The 16,540-nt window shown below is 64.0% G+C and overlaps 4 protein-coding genes across 4 annotated transcripts; all 4 read right to left on the bottom strand.

The window, feature by feature from the left end:
* Positions 1-978: 978 nt before the first annotated feature.
* LMXM_04_0350 (uncharacterized protein) lies at positions 979-7,374 on the bottom strand (the record flags this gene model as incomplete). The annotated part of the gene is made up of 1 exon (XM_003871753.1): positions 979-7,374. The coding sequence occupies one exon, from the start codon at positions 7,372-7,374 to the stop codon at positions 979-981; it is 6,396 nt and encodes a 2,131-aa protein (XP_003871802.1).
* Positions 7,375-8,947: 1,573 nt separating this feature from the next.
* Positions 8,948-9,502, bottom strand: LMXM_04_0340 (putative ADP-ribosylation factor; the record flags this gene model as incomplete). Its single annotated transcript, XM_003871752.1, has 1 exon — positions 8,948-9,502. The coding sequence occupies one exon, from the start codon at positions 9,500-9,502 to the stop codon at positions 8,948-8,950; it is 555 nt and encodes a 184-aa protein (XP_003871801.1).
* Positions 9,503-10,107: 605 nt separating this feature from the next.
* Positions 10,108-12,639, bottom strand: LMXM_04_0330 (putative mitochondrial exoribonuclease DSS-1; the record flags this gene model as incomplete). The annotated part of the gene is made up of 1 exon (XM_003871751.1): positions 10,108-12,639. One exon carries the CDS (start codon positions 12,637-12,639, stop codon positions 10,108-10,110), a length of 2,532 nt encoding a protein of 843 aa, XP_003871800.1.
* A 1,243-nt stretch (positions 12,640-13,882) lies between these two features.
* LMXM_04_0320 (uncharacterized protein) lies at positions 13,883-15,082 on the bottom strand (the record flags this gene model as incomplete). Its single annotated transcript, XM_003871750.1, has 1 exon — positions 13,883-15,082. One exon carries the CDS (start codon positions 15,080-15,082, stop codon positions 13,883-13,885), a length of 1,200 nt encoding a protein of 399 aa, XP_003871799.1.
* Positions 15,083-16,540: the final 1,458 nt, after the last annotated feature.

Raw genomic sequence — 16,540 nt, 5'->3', positions numbered from 1 at the left:
GAGTGCGCTGATGTGCGCGTATGGCAGGTGTGCGTGCGCGAGAGAGGAGCGGGAGAGTCGCGGTGGGAGGGTGGAGGAAGGAGAAAGAAGAAAGTTCGGCGCATCGTCATGGAGGCTTCTCCCCCCCTCCGCATCCAGCTGGTCATCATTGCCATGAGGCCTGCAGCGACGGCTCATCATCACCAGTGCCGCTGACAACGTGTCTAACCGCCTCTTGCGTGCAGACACACACACACACACACACACACACACACACAAACGTGCATGCGCGTGTGGCAAGCACAGAGACCATGGGGATGCGGCAGTGCCCTTGAGAGGTGAGGCGGCGCCCCATTGACTGCCCCGCGTGTCAGCGACATCCCGAGAGAGAAAGCGAAGGAGCAACAACAGAAATGGGACATGAGAGAGAAGGGAGGCAGAGAGCGGTGATGAAAAACGAGAGCGTAGAGTACCTGCAGAGCGGGAGGGGAGTAAAGCAGAGGGCTCCCTGTATAGCTGAGTCTGTTGTTCAAACTCTGTGGCACCCCCCCCCACCTACGTCTTTCCCCCTTCCCGTCGTCACGCAAACACACGAACACACACGGAGGTGCGTGCAGGGTAGTGGATCAGTTATTAACCACTTCAAACATACACACACATACACACATACGTATAGTTATACACACATACACACATACGTATGCGTATCTTTTGTCGCGTCCCGTGTGGGCGCGGGGGCCCCCGCTCGATACCACCGCGGAGGCGGTCCTCCGTCACCCGGGAACACGGAGAAGGTAAAGGATGCAACACAAAAATACGACAAGCAAAGGGAGGCCGGAGCAGGCGAAGCAGGACGTGCGTCCCGGCATGGGGGTTCCCCGTGAACCCCGCGAAGGCAATACACACACACCCACACACAGGCACAAACGCGTTGACCCCGTCGCAAGGTCGGGAGGATGAAGGGCGAGCGTGTTCATGTGGGCCACGTGACGCGCGCCGCTACAGGAGCCCAGAAAGGTAGTCGCCGGAGGCCAGTGACTCCCACCACAGCACGTCCCCGTGAGTGATGTCCTCCTTTGCCACGGCGAGCACTGCGGGCTCTTTGGATGGCGTGTAGACGAGGGAGATGTGCAGGTTGGAGCAGCTGCGCCGCGCAGCCTCCTCGAGCAGCTGAAGGTTGAGATCGTCGCGCAACGACGCTGGCTGAGCAGAGTCGTCACCGGTGAGCAGCGTTGCCGCCGACATCGAGGATGCCGAGTGGACGGAGAGAAAAGAATCGTTGCCCATGCTACCCCCGCCGATGCCGTCGCCACCGCGACGCCCTGCTGCGGCTGCACAGTAGGCGAGCATACGTCGCCGCTGCTCGTGCTCGATCATGAAGCGAGAGTGTATGACGCCGCCGGGGGTGTTGCCCAGAATCGGGTGCAGGTCCACTGTCAAGCATGACCATGGACTAATCACGACGAGTGGCACCGCAACCGTGTGGGAGATGTCGCTCGGGTTCGCGTGGCTGAACTCGTTCGTGATGGTGCTGCTCTCGTTGGAGTGGTGGTGGGGATGGATGTTCAGTGGGCGATCGTCGTCCACGAAGATAGACCGGGCCTGTGACATGCTCCGGTTGTCCGCCGCCGTTGCGGCAGCGACGTTTGGCGGCTCTCTGTCGCGCGGGTACACCACCGCCCAACTTGTCAAGGCAAAGTCGCTGATCTGCTGGCACACTCGCGTACTGTTGAGGAAGCCGAGAAGTTCGACACAGTTCCACCGACCGGGGAGGCCCCACTCGAGGCTGTTCTCTTCCTCCGCCTCCGCGCCGCAGAGGGGGATGGACGGCACGTCGGCCAGCTCCTTCGCGACAACCTGGTAGACTCGATGCACCATGCGGTGCAAGTCGCAGAGCAACTCCTCCAGCTGCGCTTTGGCGGGCACGGGGGACGGTGTGTATGGGAGGGGCAGGCTGCGGAAAATGCCCGGTTCCGAGTCGTCCACTGGGCTGGGCACCGACTTTTCAGGACCGGTCGTGCCGACCGCATTGTCAGAGCTGCGCGCCACCTCGCACGGAATTCGACTCAGCTTCTCCCAGACAGTGGACGAAGCGCGGTAGTTGAAGTCGGCAAAGAAGGGAACGGAGAGCTCCTGCAACAGCACCTCGAGCAGCAAGAGTCGCTGGGGGTCCACATGCGTGCAGTACAAATTGATGCCGCGTGTGGATGACGCCGGCACCATCAGTCCGCGTTGACGCAGCGTGCGAGCCACGGCGCGCATCATCGCGTGCCGCTCTGCTGTCCACGCCGGGTGGTTCTGCATCTGCGGTAGCAGCTCCAGCGGCAGAGCCAAACTCAGAATCATCGCCTCAAGCCGCGCCACCACCCGCATCGCCGTGACGGCCACGATTGGTGGCGGTGCGCAGCACCGCTTCCCTTGCGCAGGCGCCTTACCGTTCGAACCGCTGGACTGCTGCTGCTGCTGCTGGGATGCGTCATGTCCAGGCATTTCACCTACCCGCGATGACGACACGGGTGACGCATCGGGGGTCATCACTGGCGAGCACGCGGCGTGCTGAGCTGTGAGGCGGGTGCTCGGGGTATCCCAGCGAGCGAGGTGGTGCAAGTAGTTATTCCAGTCGGAGAAGACGTCCTGCAGGACCGCCACGGTGCGTCGCACTCGGGCACCTACGTCGTCGCCGAGCTCGAGAACGCCCGCTTTGTTGGAGTCTGGTGGAACGCCGCCACACTCCACCACATGATACAGCCGCAGCGCCAGTTGCCGGCACTGCTCGGAACAGTAGACGGAGTGACAGCCGCCAGGGCAGTTCACAGGTTTCGCAAGCCGTTGTTGGCCACACTGCGCGCAGCACGACGGTTCTAGCGTACTGCTGACGGACCTGTCGCTCACCCCAGCCCCGGTCCCGCTGCTGCTACGGGGCTCAGTGGCAGCGGTAGACGCCGACGCCGATCGCGGCGGGAGCAGCGGCCAGAAGGGCATCAGAATGGCCGGGCGCTCCACGAAGATGGCCTCATTTTTTTGAATGTGGCGCGTGGCGGAGAGGCGGATGTGGCGGCAGAAGTAGCACATCGGCACCGTGCCCCACTCCATCGTCGTGTCGGCCGTGGGGGCCAGGAGGGTGAGCATGGAGTTCCGGTCGTACATGAAGTCTTCCGCCCTCACCCGCCGCGTCGTCTCGGTTTTCGGGACAATGGCAACGTTGGAGGAGGTGGCGTTGTCGTTGCCGCCACGGATCGTCGCCTTGGTGCTGTTCGGCTGCCAGCCTCGTCGCCCTGTCGCGCCACCGTACCCGTGCGACACGGGAAGCGGGAGCAGACTCACCGGCGGTGGGTTCATGGTGGGGAAGAGCATCTCAAGGAGGAATAGGCGGCGGTGGCACACGTCGGTGCCAGGGCGGAAGGGACGGCTGGATGGACGGGGACCGCGAAGCTGTGAGGGCTGGTGCGGCATCGAGTCTGCGCTGGTGCTGTCGACGCCTGCGGTGGGGAGGGACTGAGGCGACGCCGGTACCGGCGACGACTGCCGCGGCGCCTCGTCGAGGTTGTGCAGGGTTCTGCCGTAGCGGCCCAAAGGGAGCGGACAGACCTCGTACGGCAGCGTGTGCGGCTGGAGGAGCGTGTTGGGGGTGGCGGTGGTGGCAGTTGCCTCAGGACGCGACGAGCGCTCGTCGCCACGGTGACGGGGATAGGAGGTGATGTGCTTCGGCGGTAGCGGGGTCGACTGGGGCGAGAGGGACATGGCCGTGAGCGATGGGGTTCCCATGACGGTGTCGCTGGTGTTGCTGGGCAGCATCATGTCCGCACTGCCACCGGCGCACGGGTGCACCGTGGATGATGGAAGCTGCTGGCGCAGAAAAATGGACGCGTACGACACCATCACCTGTGTGACGCGACCAAGACGGAGAAGAAGCGGCGATGCGGCACGCCAGCGGTGCCGCAAGTGCCCGGCCAGGCCCTCCAACTGGGATACGTAGCCGAAGCTGACCAGGTTTGCGGCGAGTACCTCGTAGGTGGGGTTGATGTGATCCCTGGCGGGGCAGCACCGCAGTGCCGCCTCGGCATCTTGAAGACTGTCGCGGAGGCACGTCGGCGAGGCGTGGAAGAGGAGGTGGCTGCGGACTGTGTACAGGATAGAAAGATCGCGGGCACGCGTCGGCGCGTAGTCGTCTGGGGTGCCCGTCATCGACGGCGGCGCCTCCTTGGCGCTCTGCTCTTTCGTAACCAGTTCGATCGCTTCGCTGAGGAGGCGAATAGCGTCAGCGTAGTCGGGGCCCTGCGCATCCCCCGCGGGCGAAGACTGCGGCGTCGCGTTCGACAGCTGCGGTGCGGTGAGCAGCGCCTCCTCGTTGCTGTCTGTATCCGTGCTATCGGAGTTGGGGTGATCACCAGATATGGTGGCCGAGAAGGCGGGGCCGTGCAGGGCGGTGATGGCAGGCAAAAGGGGATGCAGGATACGCATCGCCTGGAGGCGCGCCACGACGATCGGCGTGCACACAGAGATCGGCAGCGTGAGGATCGCCACAACGGAGTCGTCGTCTTCGTCCATAGTGTGCTGTGGCGTACCCAAAACCGCTGGTTGCTGCTGCTGCTGCTGCTGCGAGGGAGCTGCTGCCGCTGTTGTAGTCGGAACAATGGCGTCCTCCAAGCGCGCAGCCTCTGCAGCAGCAGCCACAACCTTCTCTGTTGTGTCGGGGTACAAGTTGGCGACGGTGATGGGGCTGGTCAGTGTATGCTGGTGGTGAGGTCGCGCTGGGGACAGCTGTCGCCCTTCAGTCCACGGGTGCGGTTGGTGCGATCCCTGGCTGCCGTGCTGGCAGTCACTGTTTGAGTTGCCGGGCAGCGCCTGGGTGGGGTGACCGCTGGCGGTAGGCAGCGGATTGAACGCGGGTGCGGCAGGTGAAGCGACGACGGCGCCGCCATTTCTCCGTTGATTCACGCCGACGTTCCTCAAATTGTGGTGCGGCTCGACGTGGACGAGGAACTTTCCCTCCTCCGAGATGCGAGACAGGTCAGCATCACCGCCACCGGCAGTGACGACGCCGCTGCTGTGGTTGTTCAGGATACGGCTGCGCGAGCGCCCCGATCCCGTGCCGTTCGCGGTCATTGAGCTCACCTTGACGCTAGGAGGCAGTTTGGCGCACGGCAACTGCCGCTGCGGAGAGGAGCCCCAGGGAGACGGGTAGCATAGGGTGCCTTGACTGCCCATGGACGACGTCGGTTCCACGCTGGCCACGTCGCCATCGGCCCCGCCAATGATGCCCGTGTCGTGCACCGAATCCAGCTTCGTCGTGGGGCGGTTCTCTTGGATGAGGCGCCGCACGGACGGGATGGCCACCGGGAGGACGCTGGTGGAGCTGCCGTTGGTGTTCGCTTTTACGCTCGTAGGCGCCAGGGAGCGGGCGCCCTCACCCCCGCCGCCTCCGCCGCCATTCGTCGCGGACGCATCGACCACTGCCTCACTATGTCCGCTCATGCTCTCGGCAGCCTTCGCCGCCGCCACCGCGCCGGTTTGCGGGGATGTTTGCACGACGGGCAGGCGCAGCGACTGGTGGTGCGGGTGCTGAGTAGTGGTGGTGCCGAGCACACGAGCCAGCACCGGCCATTGAGGGTCTTGCTCCGCTAATGAATCTGCCGACCGGCCGGCCACTGTGACCGGGATGCTGCCGACTGCGAAGGAGAGGGAGGGCTGCGGGCTGGGCGAGAGGGTGGAGGAGGGCCCCGTCGCCACCGACTGCTGGAGATGGGAGAGAGGGGAGCGCGGGGATGGTGAGCGCACAGATACCTGCGTGGAGGGGGTGCTCTCATCCCTGCCGTCAGAGACGGACTCCCTGATGGGACGCTGCGGCGACAGAGGAAAGCTCGATGGCGATGCGAGCTGGCCGCCTATTGACCCTATAGTCGCCGTTATGGTTGTCGCGACCGTTGTTGCCGCGGTTATGGTGGTGCCGTTGGCCGTACTGGTCACCGGTTCCCCAGACTCTCTCTGGCTGCAGTCTGCTTTGCCGCTGCTGTCGGCTTGGACTAGCTCCTGCAGCTGCAGACGCACATCGAGAGACGATATTCCGACGGCGCGGCTACCGTGGTTACTACGGGGTATGCGTTGGTTCCCCCAATCCGCCGCGTCGACCGGCTGGGAGACGGTGAGAAAGACAGTTGGGGTGAGAGAGCGCACGCTATCCGTGAAGGGCATACTGGGAGACTCGCTCGTGTCGGCATCTGCCGCCAGGCTTGGCGACGCGTCGCGCTGCTCGCGCGATCGCCGCGCGACAGCGTAGCTGGTAGATTTTAATAGCTTCGGCAGAATTCGAAACTCCACCACAACAGCCGTCTCGCCGCTGCGGCGCAGCACGACCCCCTCGAGGGAGTGCCTGAGGACGACGCGGACAATCTCGTGCGCTTCGAACCCGAGTCGGTCCATCCACCAAAACTCGACGCGGCACGTGTCCGGCCTGAGAGACACGCGAGCCCCTGGTACCGGGGTCGCGATGCTGCGCCACCAGTGCGGTAACTGGGGGCTGCGATAGACGGTAGGGGTGTTCACCTCGCCTTCGCCTTTGTTAGTGTTCACATGACTGTCGTCGTCGATGTCGTCCGCGTCGGAGAAGGCGCCGTCACAGTGGCTGGTGGAGCATGTCGGATGCAGCGATAGGGCCGACAAGGAGAGAAAGGGCGCCTGCGCATCTACATCGAAGACGCCGTCTGCATGGGTGCGACGGTGGTGGGCGCGGCGCTGAACCCCCTCCCGCGGTCGGCGACCACGCAGGCGCGGCCTCTCCAAGCCGACAAAGAGGTCGGTGAAAGAGGGGCCCACCGGTGATTCCAGCCGCTGCGCCAGCGGCGTCGGGTCTTCGAATCGGCGCCTGCTTCGGCTGCTGGCGCTTGCCGCGACGGGGGGGATGGAGAGCGGACTGTTCAAAGGAGATACGGCCCACTGGCTGAGTTGAACACTCCGGTCCCCAGGAGGAGAAGCGGCGCCACCGCCTTCATGACCCTCGCCACAGCCTTGAGTTGCTGCTCCGGACGCAGGCTGTGCTGTTGCTGCGGCGTCGTTGCCCATCTTCTGCTTCGGCCGGTGCGCACTGCCATCGGTGCTCGTCGCATCCGCCCACAGCGGAGTTCGCCGCGTCGGGAGAAGCGGCGCGAAGGACGGCAGGGGGCGACCCGCAGTGGCATTGAAGGGAAAGGAAAAGACGGCGGACGTCCTCGCCGCCCCCAACGCCGCGCCTCCCTCTCCTCCCACAGGCGTGCCGTCCAGTGTGTGGGTCAGCTCCACGCTTGCCCACGCGTGCTCCGGCGACGGCACGTCCAAGGAGAGCGGGGTGGGGGTATTGCTGCTACGCGCATCACGGACCACATCGCCCTTCTGCGAGGATGTCGGTCGCGGGTAGCGCATCGGGAGGTCTTTTATCGACCTCCCTTCTTCACCTCTGAGTCCTCGCTCTGCCCGTGTGTGCTCCCTACGGGAGGCAGGACACCGGTGCGTCCCTTCTGCTCCGCTATACGTCAAGTGTAAGACTTTGCGCGTAGCGTGCGTGCGTGCGAGGCAGCCAACGACTGCGTTGGCCGTGGGGTGACCCCTCCCTCTCGCCTTCCCTCCCTCGCCCGACAGACGAAGAAATCGAGTGCAGCCCCGGATTCCTCGCCCCGAGGGGGGTGTGTACGCGCAGGACAGGTGCACACACACAGACGACAAGGGCGCAGGAGGAGCGCTGTTCACATAGGGAGTGGTGGGATGGCGGTGGTGGTGAGGGGTGAGACCCACACGAGAGGGAGGGAGGGATGGGGGGCAACAGTCTCCTCGAGCCACACACACACACACACACACACACGGAGAAATGGCACAAACCAGGGAGAAGATGTTCAAAGAACACACGGATGTCGTGACGGCGAGGGGGTGGGTGCCGCACGAGCACAGTGCTGTCTGTGTGCCTGTCTGGCGGTCTCTCTGCCGTGGGGCGGATGTATACGCGTGTGTGTGTGGGGAGGGGAGGGGGGGGGCGCTGTGTATGAACACGCGGGGGGGGGGGAACAAAAGGTAGAACGATGCAGTGGCGCGGCAACCGACATGCAGATACGCACACGGACTGGGAGGAGGAGAGAGGGTGCGGTCGCGGGTGATATATATACTACCTGCCTGGGCGTGTGTGTAATGCCAGAGAGAGGGTGGAGAAAAGGGCAGGACGGGAGGGGCGGTGGGGGTCGATGGTAGAAAGCAAGTGAAGGCAGAGAGGGAGAGAGGCTGTCTTGCGTCAGTGTGTGTGGGTGGGGGGTGGGGGGAGGGGAGCCACCTAGGAGAGGATGGGCGGGGCAGCGAGGCGACACAGGTTTACCGCAGGCAGCCATCATAAGCTGGAAACCTCCTGTCTTCTCTGTCTCCACCCTGATGTGCACCTCTCTTGTGCGAGTCTGACGCACAGCTTCCCTCTTGGTGTTCGTGTGCGTGTCGCGCTTCGCGGGATGAGGCGGGGATGGCCGCCGCCAAACAAACAACACACCATCCGAAGCATCCATCTACCGCTACTCCTGCTGCCCCCTCCTCCCCGCCCCTCTCTCCCCAACCTCCTCTCCTTCAACTGGAAAATGAACGTCCGAGCCCAACGCGTAGGCACGCCACTGCGGACTCACAGAGGACAGAAAGCAGATGCGCGTGATACCGGGTGTCCACAGACGCCGTACACGCTACACGGCCATACCTGCGCAGCCGTACTGGGTCACCTCCTGTGGGCGTAAAGCACAGAGAAGAAAAGGGTAAAAGGGAGGAAGAGGGAGAGGGAGCATCAGCAGGAGTCAACGCACGCACACGGACACGCACAGAATGATACCACGGCACGCCCAACAACGACTCAGAACAGCAGCAGGGAGGGAGAGGAAGAAAGAGGCGCGAGGAGGAGGCCGCGCGTGCCTGTGCGGATGCATGGGACACATTTCCCTCGGTGTCCCTCACGCACGCCTCTATCCGCGGCGACCTAGACGTTCTCGGCGATCCAGTTCATGGCCTCACGCAGTGACTCGCCGGTGAGGGTGCTGCAGCCCATGAGAGTCCACGTTCGGTCCTTCAGCATCCCGAGTTCCAAGTACTCGATCAGCTCGGCTGGGGTCGCCGCAGACTCCATATCCTGTTTGTTTGCTAGCACAAGAAGAGTGGTGTGCTGCAGCGATGGCTCCCTGTGCAGTAGCTGGTGCAAAACCGCTTTCGCCTTGGGGAACTTCGCGGCGTCAGCGGCGTCGACGACGAAGAGGATGGCGTCCGTATGGTCGTAATAAAGTTTCCACGACTCTCGCAGCTGCTCCTGTCCACCCAAGTCCCAGCACGTGAAGGCGATGGTGTTGCTCGTCTGCGGGTGCGCGATGGTGAGCGTTTCGGTGTTGCCGCCGAGGGTGGGCTGGGTGGCGATGGCGTGCCCCAGCTGCAGGTAGTACAAGATGGATGTCTTGCCGGCGTTGTTCAGGCCAAGGATGAGCAGCTTGTAGGATTTGTTGCCCTTAAACATGCTCCACAAGCTGGTGAAGAGTTGCCCCATTTTGCTTTTCCTGTTGATCAGGCAGCCGGCTGCTGCTGCTGCGGCGGCGGCGGTGGTGGAAGCAATAAACAACCACGGCATCGATACACGCACATACGTATATGTTTAGACAGGACAAGCGGTTTGTGCAATGTGGTTGCGTGCAAAGAGCGACATGCGGAGAGGAAGCGAGGGAGGGAGGGCGGTGGTGTTGGCAGACGTTGGATGCGCTGGAGAGGCGTCCCGCGCACAGCACATTTGTCGTTGCCCTAATTTTACTCTCATGCCTGTGTGTATGTGGGTGACGAGTCGGTCACGCTACGCCGAACTACCTCCGTTCCCTTCGTGTGTGCGAGATGCCCCTCGACGCAGCTGCGGCACTGGTCGCGGGACTGCTCTCTCTCCCTCCCTCTCCCTCTCATCTCGCGTCATGGCGTATGCCCCTGTGTGCTTGGTTACACGCAGACAGACGGACATGTACACACGTGCACACACAAGGCACAGACAGGGCTGGGAAAGGGGGCCGCAGCAACGACGGCAATAGTGGGGGACGGGCTAGCAGCCAGAGAAGACAAGATGTTAGGGTTGGCAATGGGGTAAGAGAGAGGGGGTCTGAAGGAGGCCGATCACGCATCCAGCTGGGACACAACCCCACCCATCCAGAGGCGCTCGTAGTGCCGCTCATCGCCGCCGGGGAGGACACGTTCAATGGCCAACTCCAACACCCCTTGCGTAGGTTGAACGCGAGTGATGCGGCACTCGAGCACAGCTCCGACAAGGACGTCGTTGCGGTGGTGAGTGATCGTGTGCGCCAGCTGCACCTCAGGGATGTACACGTCCGAGACGTAGGTGAACTCGGGAGTCTCCTGCCGCCAACGCGCAACGGCGTCCATCTGCAACGATGCGGGGCGCCGCACCGTGCTCGAGGTGGTGGACGGTGCTGCCAGCGGTAGGGACAGTAGCTGTGACATCTCCGCCGAGGAGCACGCGAAGCGGCTGTACGCCGGCGCGGCCACCACGCGGCGTGTCTCACCAACCAAGCACAGGTAGGTCTTCTTGTGATGCGTGTCACCATCACTACCACCACGAGCAGCAGCAGCAGCGGCGGCGTTGGCCGAGGCACGCTCCAAGTCCTCGAGGTACCGCAAAATCCAAAAACGCACGCTGTTGTCCTGCAGGAGACTGGCGCGCTCCTGCTTCGTGCTGATCATGGCGCACAGAGAAGCCATGGCATGCTCGGGAATGGGCTGCTGAGGCGCGGCCACCGTGGCAGCACGCGCGGCAGAGGTGGAGGCCGCACTGGTCCGGTCATTACCGCCGCCACCGCGGCGCTGCTGCCAGAGCCACGCCTTGAGCTGATGGTGCACGAGCATGTCGGCATACCGACGCAGCGGACTTGTGCTGTGGGTGTAGAAGGTCGTGTTGAGCCCAGCATGGTGGAGAGGGACGTGATGGTAGATGGCGCGTGTCACGGTGCTGAGGCGACGCACGGAGGACTGCATGGCTTCGGCCAGGAAGATGTGCGAGGCGTCGAGCGACGTCAGAGTGCGCACACCTTCGGGTTCTGTGTAGTAATGCGCCACGAGATGATCGCTGGAGAGGGCGCGAGTGCCGCGGAACGGCATTGGGATGTGGTTGGCCTGTGCAACACGTGAACACACCTCGTTCGCAGCGATCATCAGCTCCGCCACGGCGAGGCGGGCGTCTTGGGTGGAGATGACCTGATCGGTGACGGAGAGCACCGTGGTGCCCTTGACTTCGATGTGGGGGTCGGGGAGGCTGAAGTCCACCGGCGGCGTCGCCGGCACCCCCTCTTCTCCGCAGTCCTTGCCCCCGGCCCCGCAGTGGTGTTGCTGTCGCTGTCGCTGCTGCCGCTCCAGTCGAGCCCGCAGTCGAAGACGGGCACACCGAAGAATGTAGAAGAGGTTGTCCTTGTCTTCACGCGTCATCCACGCCGGCGGGGGATGCGCGCTGTCGGCACACTCAGCCAAGAGAGGCGGCGAGGACGATGCGCCTTTGTCCCCCTCCTCCCTGGCTTCCTCCTTGATGATAATTTCCTGCACCTGATCGTACGTGATGCGCCGCAGCTGATCCAGCCACCCCACGGCGACGGAGTAGTTCTTCACCTCGCCGGTGGACTCATCGATCTGGAAGATGACGTTGAAGGTGCGACACGGTCGGTCCTCGCGCAACGTGGCCGCCTCGACGATGGGTTTTGGGAGCATGAAGAAGACCCCCTCTGGCAGGTAGGTGGTGGTTGTCAGCCGCCGCGCCGTCAACTGCTCCAGGGTGCTGTCGAAGGGGCAGTAGACGGTTGCATCAGAGACGTACACGACAAAGTACTTTGCACCTGTTGCCATATCCACGCAGACGCCGATTGCATCGTCGACCTCGCTCGTCGTGGCGGAGTCGATGGCGTACCCCGGCCCCGCTCGGCGTTCGCGTATGGCGTCGAAGGCGTCGCCGCCGTCGCGGTGTCGGCCCTCCGCCAGCAGCTCCGTCATGAAGGCGTGCGCCTGTGGGGGGTAGTGCAGCTCCCCAGCGTACGCGACCCGGGTGAGGTTGTCGCCAGGGTCCACATACCCAATGAGCTCCAGCAGGGTGCGCATGTGGACAGGGTCGGAGATGCACGCCGGGGCACCAGGGAGGCGCACCAAGACGCGCTGCAGCATCTCTAGAGCCGTGTCGGAGAGGATGCCCTCGCCAGCGGCGTAGCGGGCTAGTAGCCGAAGGATGCGTGCCTCACTCACGGTGTCGAGGGGTCGCACGGGCAGCTTCCACGTTGAGCTAAGGAGTCTCTGCGACTCCAACAAGGCCGACTCCACCAACCGAGCGGTGGTGGAGGACGGGGAGGATGGCGATGCCGGTGCGTATCGCAGAGGGTCATAGCGCTGTAGCAGAGAGCCGAGGATGAACTGCCGCGTCCAGGCGACGTCTAGGTAGGTGCCGCTGAACGGCGCTGCGGCGTTCGCGATGATCGTGCGCGGCGCCGTCGACGACGTTGTGGAATTCGATGATTTTGCTGGGGTGTCTACAGTCCTTGACGTTACCTTTGACGCGGCACCGCGGCGTTGCAGCGCTGCCACCGCGCCGACCGTTGGCGTCGCTACCGCCGCGGTGCCGCGGACACGCACAGACGTGACAAGTCGCTGCCGCATGGCGCCTCGTGCAGGACGCTAAACTAAAAGAAGAGCGCGGCGTTGTAAAGCGCTGAGGAGAAGGAGGGGGGGGACGAAGGGGGTTGGTGGACTGTGGGGCAGTCACGAGGGGTTCGAGCGCACGGCTGGGGGAGGACGGGGCGATTTCCTCAGAAAACGCATACACGCACGAGCTTCAGCGGTGCGTGATGGCGTTTGGTTTCTCCCGCCCCTCCCCGGTTGCCAGGGGACGTGTGGCACAGCACACAGCCCCGACACCGTTCCGTATCCCAGAGGAGCAGGCGAAACACCGACAGCGGAAGGGGGACTTGCGCAGGGGGCGTTCGTTGTGATGTATTCTTCTGTGAAAAACCCGATGATAGGGCGTGGGGTGGTTAGGAGAGTTGTCCATCGCAGCGCCAACTCCGCACATCCATGAGGAGACACGAGGGGGGCGCCGGTGTGGTGCGTGCTGCTGGGGCACACAGACCCACCACACATACGCATGCGCACAGGAACCCGCTTTATTCCCTCTCCAAACGTGTCCGCTTCTCTGCGGTCCCAACGTGGGCCAAGCGCCCCTCGACGCCTCCCCCCGGGATTCTGCCACAGGCCCCGTCGCGTGGTGCGAGGCAGCCGCGCTACACACGCGGTGCACCAAAGCACAGACTCCGTCAGCTGAGAGCACGCCCTCCCCCCGCCCTCAGCCTCTACCCGCCCGCCTCTCCGCAGATATCGCCGCACAGCCGCTCCCCCACCATCCCGGTCACCAGCTGGTGGATCCCCCCTCGGGGTGGCTCAGGCCCACCCACCAGTAGGCAGTGCGAGGGCCCAGTGGGATACGCTCGAGTCACGTTGGCACCTCGCCTGTTATATGGATGGTACCAGCGTGCGCACTGTCGCCGGTCGCTCCGACACCACGCCATCCACGACCTGACCACCGACATCGGGAGCGGTCCGTCGCCGTGACCTCCCGCGCGTCGTGGGCACTTGACCCTGTCATCACCAGAGGTGGATGGGGATTTGGCAGGGAACAGAGAGAGAGGGGGGCTGGTTGTCTTCCTCCCACACACCCACACAGAGCGCCGGTGCACCGGAGCCTCGGATACCACACACACACACACGCGCGCATACACGCTGGGGGGGGGGTGTCCTCTCTCGACGTCGACAGGGCCGCCCCAGCCCTCACCAACGGACGATATGGAAGATACCGGTATCACATCGCGCCGCGTGAAACCCATAACGGCAAACCCATAGCGCTCGCCTAGACGTCGATGAGGGTGTCGAGTAGCGTGTAGAGCGAGTTTGTGAAGTTCTTGACGGCGTTGGGCGTGGGCGCCTTCCAGATGGTGTCCATGGTGTAGACTTCGACGTCGACGGTGACGGCGCCGGCGTTGCGCGCGTAGACCGCGATGCCGGTGGTGTCGGCGCCGTTGTCGATGTAGAGGCGGCCGGTGAGGGTTTCGAGGCCCTCGTCCTTGAAGATCTCCAGCACGCTGTCGTCGACGAAGATGTGGAGCTCGAAGCCGTTGGGCGTGGCGGTGGCGAAGGGCGCGCGGCCGTGCAGGGGGGCGGTGCTGCCGATGGTTCCGGACCGGGCGCGGCCGAGGTACAGCAGCGGCTCGCGCACGGTGCCGCTGGTGGCATCGGCTTTGGGGCCCATGGGGTTGGTCTTCCAGTACAGCTTGCAGGTGTTGTCCATCTCCCAGAAGGTGTAGGACTCGCACAGGCGCGTCTTGTTGCACTCGGCGCTGCAGTTGGCGGCCGACGAGCCGGCGAAGACCTTGATCGGGGGGTAGGTCTCAACCTGCTCAGTGCTCTGCAAGGCGCTGGGGCCGCCGCCGGGCATGCGGACGGAGACGTTGGTGTACTGGCTGAGGTCCGCGTTAGCGCGGATCATCACGCCCACCTCTGGCACGTCGCTGTCGCTGGTGTAGGTGGCGGCGGCGGAGAAGGTGGTGGGGTCGGCGAGCGTGAAGCGGGCGACGATCTCGTGGTAGAGCGTGTTGTTGGTGTTGCTGGCGATAATCTCCGTCGGGGTCTCGGTGACGGCGACGCCCTTCAGGTCGACGAGCTTGTCGAGGCGCAGGCCCCTCGTCTCCGGCACCGGCTGGGTCTTGATCTTCTTCTCGGTGCGGTCGTAGACCATGGTGCGCAGCAGGTTCTGCACGCCGGACCACCCGTTGGCGGTGATCTGCTCGTTGCTCAGCTCGTCCTTGGTCCAGCCCCACATGGTGCGGCGGTTGAGGATGGGGTCGTAGAAGGTCTTGGCGGCGTAGAACGGGCCGTAGTCGACGAAGGTGAAGCTGCGCGTGGGGTCCTCGACGAAGACGTACTGGTTGGTGGTGGTGTTGAGCTGGTAGGAGCCGTAGATGATGTAGTCGCGGTGCGAGGGCATGGTGGAGACCTTGAGGTAGTGCTCGCCACCCTCTCTCAGCGTGAAGAAGTCGGGGCACTCAAACATGCGGTCCAGGTCGTACTTGTAGACGTAGAGGCTGTGGGAGAAGCTGTAGCCGCTCTGGAAGCTGGGGTCCTCCGTGGAGAAGACGACGACGTGCGCGTTGTCGCCCTCGCGGTCCTTGATGCGGGCGACGAACGCGATGGTCCGGCGATCATGACGATGTGTGAGGTGTATGCGCTCCGATGGGGTGCTTATGCAGGTGTCGGTGAGAGAGGGAGGGGGCGGGGATGTGCGGGTGGGCTTATAGGTGTGTCATACGTGGCGTGTGTGTGTGCGGCGAGCGCCAGGGGGAGGGGGCGGTGTGTTTGTGTTGAGGAGGGGAGGGGGTGGTGCTGGTGGTGGTGAAGGAGGGAGAGAGGAGAGGTGAGCACGCGAGAGGTTGCGTGGCGGCGGGCGAGGCTCTGCCGCTGCAGCGGTGCGGGTGTTGTTGTAGTGTCCAGAACGCGCTGTCATCACGCGCGATGGGTGCGCCATGGGTCGTACAACAGTGGGGCAGGTGCACCCTGTGCTGCGGGCGCTGCCGGGGTGGGTTGGTGGGTTGGTTTTTTGGGCTCTGGCCTCGTTTTCTGCTGAGCTGCCTCGCCGTGCAGTGCGTTACTCTTTTAGTGCCCCTCCACATCGCTTGGCCCGCCAGGCCGGAGGAGGGTGTGGAGGTCACGTGTTAGGCAGCAAAGGGGGAGAAATGAACGTCTTCGTAAAATACTAAAAAGAGTAGGCGCCTTCCAAACATGCGCGCTGCCGTCCTCAGCGCTGCTGTCGCCCGCCTTGTCCAGCGCCCCCCCTCCGCCACCCCCCTCCTCTGGATTATTTCCTCCCTCCCACTCCGCCCTTGCCCCGCGCGGCGCGGCTGGGTGGGGGGGGGGGGCGTAAGACGGGCGGGAGAGGCAGGGGAGGGGTGCGGGTGCGGGTGCGGGGGGGGGAGGAGGGAGGGAGCGACGAATGGGCAGGCACCCGAACAGCCCGTGCACCACGAAGTCTACCGTGAGAGGGGCATGTCGGTGAGGAAGAGGGAAATTTGGGTCGCTCCCGGCACAGAGAAGCGCCGCAGGGCGAGGCGGGAGAGGTCAAAGATCGCCACGGCGGCACCCTGCCGGTCCAACGAACCAGGAGAGGAATAGAAATCGGACGCGGAGCGCCGACAGCGTCGCTTAGGAGAGATTAAAGATGTTGGCCAACGCGTCCTCGCCGGGTCATGTGACCATGTGCGGGGTAAAGTGGGAAGAGAGGAGAGAGATGCAGGCCTGATCCCTGCCAGGTACGCGCCTCGGTGTTTCCTCGCACACAACGGACACACACGCAAACAGCTGAGCATGCGCACGGGATCTGCCGGTGTGCCGCTGCTGCTGCTGCTGCTGCTGCTGGGGCTGGGGCTTACACGCACCATCCGCCCAGCGAGCCCGGGGAGCTCGGAGAGGCGCGCGCCACGACCGGGAGGAACACTGATAAGGAGGAGAGAAGAAT

Source organism: Leishmania mexicana, chromosome 4 (assembly GCF_000234665.1).
Source record: "Leishmania mexicana MHOM/GT/2001/U1103 complete genome, chromosome 4".
Classification (NCBI taxonomy): Eukaryota; Euglenozoa; class Kinetoplastea; order Trypanosomatida; family Trypanosomatidae; genus Leishmania; species Leishmania mexicana.
Note: the sequence above shows the minus strand (reverse complement) of the source record. Positions and strands in the feature narration are given on the sequence as shown.